Below are 14,963 nucleotides of genomic sequence, written 5' to 3' on the forward strand. Positions count from 1 at the left end.
TCACCTTTGGTGTGTGATGGACGGTTGCATGGCTGAGGGACTGAATAATCCACTCTAATAAGATGTAGGAAACGGACCTCCAGCGTTCTCTCTGATCCAGACTTTGGGGCCTCATTGACAACGTCTTTGCAACAGGAACAGCTGGGAAGCAGAACGCTGTGTTACGCTGTGTTACATTGTGTTACACTGCTGGCTGGGAGCAGTGTGTGTGCGTTTGAACACGATGCACCGACATCAAAACAGGCTTCTTTTTTTAACACTTTATCCAAAACTCTTAATGCCTTTGTTGTATATTCATTTTGAACAAAAATCCCGCCTTTTTATACCAAATTTAAATACGTAAAATAAAAATAAAATTCAATTATACACTAAATAAAAAAATGCATTTCCTCTTACCAATGCACTGTTTAGCTGTATCAATGACAATGGCAATGTTTTTGGGTAATTTTTCTTCTGTTAATTGACATCGCATTACTGTTCAATATATATATTCCACCTTTACCACTATTGCGTATTTGTTTTTGCGGTCGGTTGGTGGCGTGCGGCCACCAAAGCAGACCGCTGCCAGCTGATCCAGCAGCCCTGGAGCCCCCCCGCCCCCCGCTTCCTCCCCTCCGTTGTCGCTGAGCCGTGAACCTGAGACCCCTCTCAGACACGCAGCACGAGTCACTTTCTCCTTCCTCGCCGTCCTCTCTGTTCAGACTCCCGTGTGCACTTTTCTTACTGCTGCTTGAGCTGCTGCAAACGTGCAGTAGATCAAGAAAATTACACCTTGTTTCTCAGTTCAATCTAATCAGAAATTTCGGATCTCGGTCCTTTTATTTACCCCCTTTGTCTCTCTCTTATCCGTCTTCCGCTCTGTTGTTCCTCATGTGGTTCACCTTCTTCTGTCTCACTCTAAAAAGCATTGCCCTCGGCTTCTTACTGCGAGCCCAGAGGTCAAACCGTTCGAGGCATTTTGTTATGAGCCGGCGTCTGCTAATTCAACTCCGTGGTACTGGAATGATGTGGTCGTTGATGCAGGATTGGTGCTAAAGTGACGAAGTGATAATGACGAAAATGTCACTCGAATTTTCACTCTTTTAATCTATAGTAAGTCTTCAAAAATTCAAAAGAGTTTCTAGTCGGATAAATAAAAGTTCTTCTAGCTGAGATCTTTTATTGAGATTTATTGGACTGACTGCTTCTAATGAATATCTTTACTGTTCCAGCTGTTCTTACTGTGGACAACTCTGTGGTGGACTTGGAGACCATTGAGGCTTTATATGAAAATGTAAGTCTGAAAGTCATATTTTTATTTTTTATTCTCACAATGGATATGAGTTTAATTTTTTTGTATTATTGTTTAACATTTGACACTTCAGATTTCTACTGGATGTCTTTGTGAACGTATTTCTCTGTGTTACCTGTTGTTTGTGATTCTTCAGAGAGCCACGAGTGAAGAAATGGTCAAGATAACGAAACACTATGAGAATTCTAAGGAGGAGGAAGTCAAACTGCTGGACAAACCTGAGCAGTAAGATCACTTTCTCAAATGTTTTCAAGCAAAATACATTCAAACTTGCCGGTATTAATTAGAGAAACTACTGAATTCAGTTATTGAGTTCAGATCAGGTATATTTTTTCTCTCTCAGTAATGTACCTGGATTTAATTTGCATGAGTTTCTGAGATTTCCTTGTTGAAGCAAAATTAACCTGAAATTATTTATTTATTTTTATTATTTATTTCTAATAATAATTTTTAAAAATCCAAACCCAATTTTAACAATGCATTTGTCAGTTTAGTTTGTACTACAATTACACATTGGGGCATCATTTTGTGTGTGCAAACCTCGGCATTAATGAACATTGCTCCAGTGGTTCCTGTCAGGGTCAAGTAGTCCCGGCCCAGCTAACGAGGGCCGGGCCCCGGCGGTGCCGCTAAGCCTGGCCCGGAGCTGTCAGTACGCCTGCCCGAGTCATCCCTGCCCGGGGTCGGCCTCCGTCAGCGGGGGCTAATCACTCAGGATGTTACCGCTCCCCTCCCCTCTGACACGGCCGTGTTTACACAAGTCGTCCCGCATCAGGCCGAGGCAAACGTTGATCGGTCTCCCTCCGCCCGACCCCCCCCCCCGCCGCCGACCCCTCAAACCTCTCAAACGCAGCAGAGCAGCGCCGCTCATGACTATCAGCTGCCTCCGAGCAGCAACACTGACTCAGACGGGCCCGCGTGGGGACGCAAAGGGCTGCCAAGGAGACTAAAATAGTCCTTCCTGTCAGACATTTTGTTTAATCCTGTCATAACACATCTCGCCCCATTCTCTTTTTCTTTTTGTTGTTTTCCAGGTTCCTCTATGAGCTCTCCCAGATTCCCGACTTTGCGGGCCGAGCCCACTGCATCATCTTCCAGTCGGTGTTCCACGATACCATCTCCTCCATCCGCCGTAAGGTGGAGATCGTCTCCAATGTCAGCAAAGTGAGAACTTTCAACAAACGGCGTCTCCAGAAACATGTCATTAAGCTCTGTGACGGTTTACTAACTGTTCGTGTGTGTGTGTGTGTGTGTGTGTGTGTGTCAGGAGCTGTTGGATTCTAATGCCTTGCGGGATGTAATGGGTCTTGTTCTGGCCTTCGGGAACTACATGAACGGCGGGAACAGGACAAGAGGTCAGGCTGATGGCTTCGGACTGGAAATCCTCCCCAAACTAAAGGACGTCAAAAGCAGGGTTTGACATCTCTTGAACTTCTGTACTGAATATCTGCAAAAGCCAATAAATCTTACACCTACAGTGTGTAATCACACCACGTTATGTAGATAATATGTGTGAACTGTGATTGTCATTTTATCCTCAGGACAATCGTATCAACCTGGTGGATTATGTGGTTTTATACTACCTGCGTAATTTTGACACGGTAAGGCACCGTCAATCAAATTCCCACAATGCTACACTCTTAAACTCTTCAAACACTCTTTAAATATCGGCCCCTCATGTATGTTATGTGGGATTCACAGCACGCCGGCACCGAAAAGAGTGTGTTCCCAATGCCGGAGCCTCAGGATTTCTTCCAGGCTGCTCAGGTGAAGTTTGAAGACCTCACCAAGGACTCCAGGAAGCTGAAGAAGGATCTGACTGGTGAGACGCGTCCCGTTGAACGAAGTCTGTTCACTTTCAACAAGGTTACGTTAGTTCCTGACGTAATTATCCCACGGTACCGTCTGTCACCGCGCGGTTTAGTATTTAAATCCCGTGTACTTTTCCTGCCCGCGGTCGTCATAACGACGCAAACTCTCCCGTTTCAGGACCGGTGACCGAGCACGTGGCCAAAGAGCCGTGACGTCCAAAAAAGGCAAAAACCAGCTCACTGACAGAAGCATTAAAGTCCCGACCGGGCGCACAAATAAGTGGACCTGATTTTGCTGTGCTGGGGCTCAAAGTGTCGTGGGCGCCGAGCCACTCAGCAACGCAGCCACTCCGTCTTGGCCGGGGCCACGCGGAGGTTAAAGGCGGTGCCCCCCGGTGCCCCCCGGTGTCTGTGGTTATTTAAATCAACCAATAATACGGCATATGAAAGCAATTAGATATGCTCTGCGGCTCTCCCCTGCGTTTTTTTTGGGATCGCTGTTAAAAGCCGTCTCCTCTGTGACCCGGGGGAGAAAATACAAAGACTCCACTAAAGCACCCAGACCCACCTCAAGCTGTCACTCATTTATTAGCCCAAAAAAATGGAAGACCTGAAGACAATAAATGCAACACGAGGGCCCTCGTATTTGATCTCTGCCGCAGCCCCGTCTGGCGCAGCGGTCCTCGGGGGCATCGGCATCACGGGGCCGGCGTCGGATCCTCCCACGTTTGGCGAGCTCCACCTCCCGACTCGCGCTCGTTTCTTTTATCCCCCCCCCCTCCAGCCGCCGGCGAATAAATATTTATGCCGGGGCTATTATAAACCGGGCCAAAGCGAGCGAGTGGTCTTGATTATAACGCTAACGCAGATCGCTTCCATCCACCGCCGATGGGCCGCGCATGACGCCGAGGGCGCCGGCGCTCTGGTTCACGGAGGCCAGCCGGCGGGGGCCGCGTGCCCCTCGCCTGATCCCCGAGGTGGCGACTGCAGTGGGCGGGCGGTGTCTCTCGCCCCTCCGCTTGGCCCCCGGGGGTCAGAGGTCAGCAGACTCTGTGTTTAGCGACGGCAGCGAGGCGTGCGCTCGTCTCTGGACTGTGCAGCGGTTCGTCGTCAGCGGCCTGCTCGTCTGCCCTTCTCCTTCACTGGCTTGTGCAGAAACATGATCCTCTTTTGATGGGGCTTCCTGTTTGGGGAGAGGGTGATGACCCCTCTCTGTGCTCCTCTCGGGGGGGGGATGAACTAGCTACAACCTACTGTAGGACTCTCGGCTCCTAATGAAGACCTGCGTCTTTTATTCCGTTTCCGCCTCGATCCACGTAGAGCGGGGTTGCCGCCGCCGAACTAAAGATTACATTTGTCTTTGCATAAAGTTCCCTTTTAACTGCCGCGTAATTGGACCGGACGGAGAGGCGGGGACGCTACCGAATGGAATAGGATCAAATAAAAATAAACGGTCAGAGCTCATTTGCTGCTCGGGGGAGTTTAGTGTTTCACAGACGGCCTGGCCCAGGTTAGCCGTTCACCACTGTGGGAAAGTGTCCTGATTTTAAATGGCATTTAATGTCAAGTTCAGGCAGGGCCTTTAGCCTGAGGGCTGTTTTACGACGCGGGGCTGCGGGGACGCGTGAAGCCCGGCGCGCTGAGGGTTACGGCCGCCGCTCGTCTGAGCAAATGAGACGAAAAATGATTCAGGCAGTGAGCAAATTAAGTAAGAATCCAATCCAGCCACGACGTAGAGGTCCTCTTGCATCTTAACAACATCACAGGCTCCACTTTATGTTCCTCGTGTGTCTACCGGCGAGAACATTCTCCATCCTGCGTTTCGGAGGGTTTAGCTTGATGGCTTTGGGTTGATTCATGAGGAGAGTGTGTCTTCCCTCTCGGTCTCTTCTGGCCGGCCTCACGGACGAGAGGATTGCAGATGATTAGGGATCGGTGGAGAATCTCCCTCTAGAATGTGACTGGTTTAACCTACTGCCTTTTCCCTGGTGGTACATTGACAACAGTTAGAACTGCCTTTTTATGTTTTGGTACGATGGAGAAGTGGTTTGCTTCCTCGGCCTTTGCTTTTGAATAATAATGAGCTACAGAGAGAGGACGGAACTGTTGGTCTCACAGCAGGTTCACCGCGTGGTCCTCGGCTGGAGGGTTTCTCTCTAATCCACACACACAGTTGCGCTTTGTCCTGGTAGCTGCAGAGGAGGATCCCATCTTTCACTAACCACACATTGTAAATCACGGGGAAAACGTCTGGGTGGTTTAGTTTGTTTCCTTACAACAAACAAAGTAAACAGAACTGGAGCCGGTCATTTTGCTCCCATTTGGGTTATGATGGATGATGTGATGACTAAATAGATGTTTGTAGATGTTGTACGGGTGCCTTTATGGTACCAGCTCTCACTCTTACTGGATATTTCCACAATGTGAAATAATGTACCTGTGGGTCTGCTTGGACAAATTGCTTTTGGCCATACAAATATCCATAGACCTTTTATTCGGTGAGGCCTTGGTGGTGAATAAATTAGTTTCCCGCTTGTAGTGACGGTGAATTGGATACTTTGATTGGATACAGATTTTTCAGAGTATGATTTTCTTATGACACACACACACACACATTGACACTGTACATCAAATTAATAGTCATAGTGTTAATTCAGGACAGCCATTCTTTTTGACATTTTAACATTATATATTTTTTGTTTTACGCATATTATAATGATCATTAAAGCAGAAGAAATGTACATTTTGTACACCCTTTTTTTCATATTTTCTTCATTTAAAAATACTTCCAGCATTCCATTGGCTGTGATGACGTATATGCTTTGTGAGACGTGAAATAAAGTGCGTACTCTCACCACGTTCTCCTCTTGCTGTGCTGTGATGAGCAGTTTGTGCAACATTAGAATTCACTCCCCCATAAACAAAAGCATGATTCCTTATCAGTGCCGGTGCGTGCGTGTGCGGCACAGACATTTTTTATTTTTTACGTGTTACATGTATCTCCTCTGACGTGTGTATCATCACTGCAGGACAACGTCTCAAAGTGGAGCTTTTTAGTTTTTATCCTTTACAGCTGCCGTGTCTTTGTGGGCCTCCTTCTCGCAGCCTTTGCTGTCTGGACCACATTTGGACCGGAGCCGCCTCTAAATTGTAGACTTGCTGTTTTGAACACTGTTTTAATGGGTCCTTTTGAGTTAGGGAGGTGGTGGTGGGGGGGTTTCTGGTAAGGAAACGTGGTTTGTCCAAACAGGATACCGTGGTCATGTTTGTACGGTTGCTGATTTCTGTTTTTTTTTTTTTCTTCTTAAATGTATTTTTCCACAAAGTGCGCTGGAATCCAGACCGCGAGGCTGCGCGCGGTTACTCCACTGCCCCGTTTTAATGTGCAGACGTTGCATTTCCTGTCTGATTTATTGAGACGGCCAATAAATAAAAGATGTAATAGACTGAGTTCTCCGCGCTGCAGGTGCAGCCGCTCCACACGTGGGGGGGGGGGGGAAACCCCCCTCCACCTCCCACCTCCACCCAAAAAAAAACCCTCTGAGAGCCACGCTCGGATCAAAAGGCCCCAAGACCCGTTTAATGCTCTTGTTGTGCTGCGCGGCTATTACGCTATGCGGTCGCAAGCAAGCAAAGGTATTTATTGCAGCCATTAATGACTCGCAGGCTGGATGTGCCTCGGTTGTTTCACCGGGCGAGCGCGTTGTGGTCGCCCCGGCTCGCGGGGGGAGCTGGAGACGGTGTCGGGGTGGGAAGCACCTCGTGAGCTGGTGCGAGTTGGGTCGCCATCAACAAAAAACAGCAAACGCATCTGCAGCAGTGGACAGTGGGGTCTGAGGTTCTTTTAAAATCAGACACATTTCAATGATTCGTGAACCCTGAGATACTCTCCAGCAATGGGAAAACTACAGGCTAATTAACTAACACGCGTGTTTAATTAAAATGATTAAATGCTCTCACTGTTTACTCTTCAGGGAAATTAAATGCTGCTTTCAATCCTCGTTAAACGCTTCACTCCCGTTGCTTTAGCATATTTAGTTAGCAACTAAATACACTTGATAATATGGTAACAATCTGTAAAGTCCAACATTTTATTTTTTTTCTTCAATTCAATGAAGAAATCATTTTTTTTTCCTCTTGTCGTTTTCCTCGACTAGTTTGAATTAAAACCCATTTCCTGATTAGTTTTTTTTGTATTACTGTATAACTGGTTTCTCTTCTTGAATGACTCTCCTATATTAACATCACTAATATCGTTCTCTTCTCACGCCTCTGTTCCCTCCACCAGCTTGCGAGAAGACCACGCAGAAGATCTGTGCCAACCCGTCCGAGGAATTCCTCCAGCCCTTCAAGGAGAAGATGGAAGGATTCATCTCTGCCGGTGAGTCGATGCTGTTGATCTGCGGCAAAAGTGTAAAAGACACGTGGGAAACATTGTGCCACATATGGTTTGCAAAGTATAAATAAATATATTACCAATTTTGCCCTTTACCCTAAAAAAAACTCCTCGGATGTCTTCATTTGAACCGAGGACGTACCGTATTTTCCGCACTATAAGGCGCACCTTCAACGAATGACCTATTTTAGAACATTTTTAATATATAGGGCGCACCGGATTATAATGCGCAGAAGATACTGCAGTCAGACGTTTGACGTCGGGGCGGGTGGATGGGTGGGGGATGTGGGGCGGTGGAGACGGTGCTTTCAAGGTCCGATCGATGGTGCGTCCGCTCCCGCCGCCTTACAGCTTCGGCTCCTTTTAGAATAACTCATTTTCCCCGTTAAGACGGTTCAGCTACTGTAGAGAAAAGGGCGTCGTCTCTCGCTCTTTATTCTCATGAAGTGCTCGGTGAGAACGACAGCTTTGTTTCTCCGACGCGCCCTGAAAGCAGCTCCATATCTCACGCGCTTGAGCGCCGCTCAGCATCTCGCCGTCGTAGGCGAGCTTTGGCGTGTTTGGCAGCGCGCCTTGAGCGCCGCGTACAACCAGTATGGATCAACCGATTAACCAATTGATCCATATATATATATATATATATATATAAGGCACTGTCGTTTTTTGAGAAAATTAAAGGTTTTTAAGTGCGCCTTGGAGTGCGGAAAGTGTGGTGTGTGTGTGTGTGTGTGTGTGTGTCTGTGTGTGGACGCTTCTCGTGTGCTCTCGGCTGCCATAAAGCCGGCAGGACGCCTCTTCTGTTTGAGTAATACTGTTAAAGCACCCCGACCTCTGTGCCTTCTGCCCGGTGCCGAGGGTTTTATGGAAACACCAACGAAGAAGAAAGATGCCCTGAATCTCCCGTCCCTTTTAAACCTTAATGGCATTTGCTCTGCGGGAAGCCCGGTCGCTCCTCGCCGACATCCTCGATTTGACCTCGCTGAGGTTGCCGCGGTCACACGAGTGTGCGTTGTGTGCGGCAGCCTGTGGACAGATGCTCCCGGGATCCAGCAGATATGCGGAGATCCCGGTCACGAGGGGCCGGGAGGAAACGGGAGCTCACCGTCTCACAGTTGGATTTACGGCAGGAAACCGTGTCTCTGCTACGCTACAAAGCGTAAAACATTTTTTATTGGAACTTTTGTCCACCCCGAGGAACAGTTTCTAAAGAAAAGCTAAAGCTGTGTCTATCAACCGTTTAGAGTATCTGGTTCCTTGCCTCTCAATGTGGCTGCTTTTATTATATTATGACCGGAATTGGAGCTATTTGGCACGTGGAAAGCAACTAAACATTCGGCCATCGGGGAGTAGTCAATAGTCAATTCTTCTAATTGTATCTGCGTGAATGAAGACAGCCGAATGGCGGATATCTCTGAACTCGGAGGCCCACGATTGCCGTTGGAGGCGAGTGGCGGATGCGCTTTCCAGATGTTCTCGCTGCAGAGTGAAAATCGATGGTTGAGTCTGTGTTTGCAGTACAACAAAAGACACGTCCGTTTAATTAAGCACCGAGCGGCATTGATTTTGCGAGGGGAACATCTTGAACATAAACTTTCCAGTGGGGTACTTGTAAACCTCTCTTTCATGAACAGAATTCCTCGCTTCGCATTCGCTGCGTAATCGTCGCTCTTGATGATTCCGTGGCTCCAGAGAGCCAAACAAAGCAACCATCTCCTCACATCAAAGAACGGCCGAGGCTCTTAAACCGTGACTCACTCAATTTCTCACCCAGGTTTAACGCCGGGGACGCTGACCACAGGAGCATGTGTTTGACACGCCGCGTCAGATATTGAATTCAGCCGAATAACACTTACACCCTCAGACGAGCCGGGATCCACCGCATACGAGCGACCGGACGGATGGAGACGGGTGTTTCAGAGTAGGCGAAGCCCTCAGCGGGGGGCCCCCGAAGATGAACCCCGAAGGCCCCTGAGCGGGTTTCGGTGCTGCGTTCTCCTTTTAAGGCCGACTCCTGGTCCTGTTCCTGTTCCGTTCCCTCAAGCAAAGTTAAAAACATCGGAACATCGAATCAACCACCTTTTTTTTTTGTTTGCCTTTTTAATAACCGCTCTTTGAAACCTCTGGGGATACTCTTACTGGCATATTTGTGCCGTTGGATAAAAGCCCTGACTAATTGAAAACAAATTCCTGCTTTTAATCTGCGCCGGTGTGAGGCTCACTTCACCGCCTCGCTGTTTTTTTTTTCTTTGTTGCCAGTGAGTCAGACCGTAACAACTAAAATATCACTTGTTCACATGAGCGGGGAATTACGCAGCCGGCGTAGAATTTGCCGACAACGACTGTGGGAGGAAGTGCGCGCGATGCGGCGGGAAAAGCCCTCAGCATCCCTCGGTCCGACGGTCCCCCTGTTTGTCATCTCGCTGCGAGGTACAGCAGCGGGTTTGCAAAAGTGTGTCCAGAGTTTTAAAGCCCTAATTTATCGTCCCTCGCAGCGTGCACGACTCATAACTTTCCAGTTAGCGACTACTGGTTTCATGTTTGCTCAGGGAGGGGAAACTTCACACATCCTCCCTCTCTCTCTCTCGGTCTCTGTGCTCCGGTGCCACCTCTGCACAGCCGCACCAGAGGGGCACCTCCAGGCGCCGGCCCGACCCCCACTGAGACCAACGCCATTGGTTTACCCCCCCCTTTCTATCCCAGACGTAGCCACAACCTTCATTCATTAGGTTTACCTCGGCCCCCTTGCCCACATACACATTTTTTTTTTTTAAAGGAAAAGAGTAAAAGGGGTGGTTTGGTTGGAGGCTTAAGCTCACCTTCTCCCAAAAGACCCCCAAAACTGCCTTTGAACAATTTTTTGGAGACTTCCCGCTCTTAAATCTTAAAAGTAGGAAGGGTCCCCCATCATTGTAAAAAGGATGAATCTGGAAAATGCAATAAATCTGAGATCACAGGCACTCTCTGGCCCTAGATAAATTCTTGCACCTCGGCCTGGCCCGCCGCACACATCTGCCTTGCATTTAGGCACTTTTACATGGCAGGAGTCCACGGGAGCCTCCAGTTCTCAAGCCTCTCTGCTCAAACTCCCGATCGGTTCGCCGTTGCACACGCGCCGACAGAGCGCCCCCCCCCCCCCCCCCCCCACCGGGCATCGCGCTCACCACACAGAAGCATGTGGAACTTTACGGTGTGGTCAACTGTGTCAATGACATCCCCACCCCGGAGCTGCTCTTCTGCTTCTTCTTCTTCTTCTTCCCTCCTCGTTTGACGACCATAAGGACGGCTTGTGAACACAGCGCCCCCCTCTGGACGCGCCGGCGTTCCCGCGGCCGCTACTCCGCGTCGCCCTGGGGGAGACGTTCAGTTGTTTATGTCACCAAAACCCCTAATAATCTGCACCAAGATGTACGTGAATAAAACGTTTCCTCCTTTTTGTTTTCCAGCTCAAAAGGAGCATTCGGCCGAAGAGGATCGACTCAATGCCGCACAGAGAAGGTACGACGCCAACTTGAACCACCCCGAGCCGAGAGGCATTCAAAGTGCTGAAGGCTGTTTGGATGAACAGTATTCATCACATCACAGTGCAAATTAGCCGCGTAATGTGTCTGGTAACACAAAGGGGCTTCATGGCATCATACTGAGAAACTGCACACACACTTTGACAACAGAGGGACTGCTGGATGTGATTTGTGGCTATTTTATTTTGCAGGATTAAGCACTGTTTTATATGTATTTGAACTATTTTTGACTTTGAGGCCTTAGTACTTAATACTTAGTAAAATGCTTAGCCGAGAAGGCGGTGGATACACACACACACACACACACACACACAGGCATTAACAACCAGCGTACTGTATTTGAAGCTTGAACGCCCTGTGCTTCCTCCCCTTCAGTTCCTATCATTCTTATCGTATTCTTAGCCGTGTTTTGTGCAGAAGAGTTTCCTGAGAGATTTAAGACGCGCTGGCAGCCGCTGAGCTCGCTCTCCCAGCGAAATCATATCTGGAACATTTCATATTGGAAAAAGATGGTGGGGCCGACAAACAAGGCCAATAGATTATTTTTGCCTTGTTTGGATAGAGAGCAGGATTGTTTGCTTTATATCGCAAACCTCTTCCTCTTCCAAAATAAATCACGTAAGCGCAAAGTGAATGACGCCGGAAAATGGAAACTATAAACAATCAAGAAATGCTTTTGCTTTCTGCAATTACTAGAACTCGGAGAACGCTTCCAAAAGGCTCCGTTTTCGTGCTGCTGCGCCTCGCGCTCTCTGCCCTGGTCTCTCGGCTCCGCCCCTTCGCCATGTACTGGTATCTGCCCGCTGAACTGGACTGACACACACACACACACACACGTGGGCCCTCTTTTGCTTGAGTGACACTATCGTGACGAAGGCGTTGAACTCGGAGGGTGAAATTGATCAAAAGGGCCCGGCGGCTGAACGCACCTTTGCCTGATAAATTGAGTTTCCCTTTTTATTTTCATCTCAAGAGGGGGGCTGGCAAACTGGTTAGGTAGAGCAGGAGGCGGGTGGGTGTTCGGGGGGGGTTGGGGGGTTTGGCTTTCTCAGGTTCCCACAGAGCCACCTCGTAAAAGTGACACGCCGTTGATGAATATGGGCGTCAGCGGGCTCGCTGGGCCCTGGGTGGGCTCGCACATCTGCGCTAAAGGAGGAGTCCTCGCACAAAAACACGCACGACAGAAGCGCCGGCCGCAACATTGTCGTGTTTTTCTTTTTAAAGCAAAAATAAAAACGCATCACAAGCGCTACGCAACACCTCGGCCTTTGGGTTTAGACGCCTGTCATCGACCAGGAAGACGATTAATCCCACGATTATTTCTGCCGTTTTATTCAGACGATGCTCTCGTGTTAAGACGTCGTTTAAAAGACATTTGAAGTTCTTAACAAATGGAAGTCCAAAGCTGTAGTCTGTGTTAGTACACGGTGACTAGATACCAGCACGTTAGCATTGGCAGGATTAGCATTAGCCGTAGCAACAGGGCGGAATCACATATGGAGAGGGACTGTAGACTTGTTTCTACGTTTTTAAATGGATGCAAAGTTCCCTCAACACACACTTGTGATTTGTCCGCTTCACGTCGGCGTTCTTTGGGTTGTGTCCCCCCCGGCCGCGTCTCATTAAGTCCCCTTCTGCCACATCGTGCTCCATTTCCTTTGGCCCCGCTGCGTCACCGTGCAGCCGTGGCGTCACAGATGTTCGCTGCTCCGCCCGGGTGCTGTGTGACGGCCGATGGCGCAAAAGGGCTTTGAGCACCACGACGTGAAGTTTACTGCTGTGATTCTTTTTTACCGAGGAAACAAAAGAATGCAGAGTCCAGATATTTCCCGTTCTGCTCATGGTTTCGTAATGGCTTTTTTTCTCTCTCTAGCTGTCAGTGAGGAATGCCGGCTAGAGGTGCTGCAGTAAACCCTCTCATGCAATGGCATCATAACGTGTATACCAGCAGTGTGTGTTTGTGTGTAATTGTTCCGCGCTCGCAAAAAGAACAAAGGCCTGTGTGATTTTGTTTGTTTCGTAGGTACACTGGCATGTGTGAGTGCGCTTTTCATCTGTTTTGAGTGAAGCCGCTGCGCCGCTTGTTGCATGTGCTTCGGGAGGTTAAAAGGAAAAGCGCCGTTGCTTGATTTGTGCGTGCTTTGACATGATGACCCCGGGGTCAGCAGAGGAGCTGATGGAGGGGGGGGGGGGGGGACCATGTTCATCCTGCCAGACCCGGCCCGGCTGCAACAAAGCTACCTGGGACGGAAGGTCTGTTTGGTCAATCTAAACATCCTCGCAGCCTCGGGTTTCTTCTGTAGGGTGCGCGATGATCTACAGCGCTCTTCTTTCTTTTTCTTTGTTTTTTTTGGAGCATCACAGCGAAATGACGCATCTCTGGGAAATGCGGAACCCCCCCCCCACCCCCCCCTTTTATTTTTTCTTCCCTTTTTTACTCGGCGTTCAGCGAGCCGTCTGCAGACTTTCGCTCCAGGTGAATGTGTCTTAGATTAGCGTCGCAAAAAGCCACCTAGCACGTGGAGGTCAGAGCCTATCCGGGTGTGGATGGGACGAGAAGCCTCCTCTGAATCATAGACCCCCCCCCCCCCCCCCCCCCCCTCATACGAACCCTCTGACAGGCACGGCTAGAAAATGTCTTTCATGTCCGGGTTAAAGTCCACGAGCTTCTCATCCACATAAATCTGACGCGTCTCTACTGTGCGTATTTTGTTTTTTTTTTCTTCTTTTTTTGTGAGCTCATTTTTTTAATCATATTCACGTATCGGAGATGAATGTGTGCGTTCCATGTTCGTGTGCGCGTGTGTGTGTGCTGCTTGTTCTGCAGGTCTGCGTCTCCTCTGGCGCCCCCCCCCCTGCAGGCTGCGACAGCCGATGGTGATAACGGAGCCGCCGCTACCGGCTCTCCCCCGTGACCCTGCAGGGTGGACACGATCCGTCCAGCTCTGTCTCATCCAGCTTTTCCCCTGTGTGCTCTTCCTGTCTTATTATTTTCTTAGCTTTTGAGCTCGCTGGAACACTTCTTCGTTATACGCGTCTGACTATACGTTTTGTTTTGTTCTTCCGATGCAGTTTCCAGGACATGGCGAGCTACTACGGGGTCAAGCCAAAGTCCGGGGAGAAGGACGTGTCCCCGGGTCTCGTTTTCATGCTTTGGTACGAGTTTTGCAATGACTTCAAGAACGCCTGGACACGACAGAGCAAGAACATCTCCAAGGAGAGGTGGGTTGAAGTCTGGTGTCTCTGTCAAGGATTAGCTTAAGCATTCACAAATTCGCTCCAACCCTTTTTTTCTTTTTTTTCTTCATCGGCCTGTGGTCCTCCAACTTAATGAAGTGCAATGCTCAAAGTAATCCTTTGTAAAGCCCGGTGTGAAGTATGTCATTCCTCGAGTCAGAACACAACCTTGGCTTCCGAGCTAAGCCTGAACTATTTCATCCCGGGGTCAGACTTCTTGTCTCCGACACCTTCTGATAGATGGACGACGACCTCTAGACGTGACGCCAAATTGGCTCTAATTGTACGAGGGTGATGTGCAGATGCTTAATTAGAGCAGAGTGGTGGTGGGGGGGGGGGTTGCTATCAAAGAGGGAGCAAACCGGCCCAGCTGAGGCCTTCAGTCCGAGCACCGGGGCCTTAATTTATGATGTTTCCTCTGACCTGAGGCGTCGCGTCGGGAGGGGGGGGCGGCGGCGCAGCAGACCCTACTGGCGGCCGCCTGGCTTTACTAGCGAGCTGATAAACACTGTAATGATGCTGGACATGCGGCCCGACGGGGGCTGCGCGGGAGCGGAGGCGCCGGTTTACTGCCAGGGTCAATTTGAGCGCCGTGCGGCGGTTCCGTGTTTTTTTTTTTTTCACGTCACGGCGCTTCCCGTCCCCCCCCCCCCCCCCCACCCCGCCGTGGGGCCGTGAGCTCGCTCTTCGTTGTTCGAGCCGCTGGTTGT

The 14,963-nt window shown here is 49.4% G+C and overlaps 1 protein-coding gene across 3 annotated transcripts in view; it reads left to right on the forward strand.

The window, feature by feature from the left end:
• LOC120832517 (formin) overlaps positions 1 to 14,963 on the forward strand; it is a 39,863-nt gene that overhangs the window by 22,695 nt on the left and 2,205 nt on the right. For all 3 annotated transcript variants that reach the window (XM_040198850.2, XM_040198849.2, XM_078089439.1), the window contains 9 exons: positions 1,212 to 1,273; positions 1,428 to 1,516; positions 2,326 to 2,455; positions 2,559 to 2,705; positions 2,833 to 2,892; positions 2,993 to 3,113; positions 7,391 to 7,483; positions 10,942 to 10,993; positions 14,089 to 14,238. In XM_040198850.2, coding sequence (XP_040054784.2) covers positions 1,212 to 1,273; positions 1,428 to 1,516; positions 2,326 to 2,455; positions 2,559 to 2,705; positions 2,833 to 2,892; positions 2,993 to 3,113; positions 7,391 to 7,483; positions 10,942 to 10,993; positions 14,089 to 14,238 — 904 coding nt within the window. The remainder of the gene's footprint in view (positions 1 to 1,211; positions 1,274 to 1,427; positions 1,517 to 2,325; positions 2,456 to 2,558; positions 2,706 to 2,832; positions 2,893 to 2,992; positions 3,114 to 7,390; positions 7,484 to 10,941; positions 10,994 to 14,088; positions 14,239 to 14,963) is intronic.

This window comes from Gasterosteus aculeatus, chromosome 15 (genome assembly GCF_964276395.1).
Source record: "Gasterosteus aculeatus chromosome 15, fGasAcu3.hap1.1, whole genome shotgun sequence".
NCBI lineage: Eukaryota > Metazoa > Chordata > Actinopteri > Perciformes > Gasterosteidae > Gasterosteus > Gasterosteus aculeatus.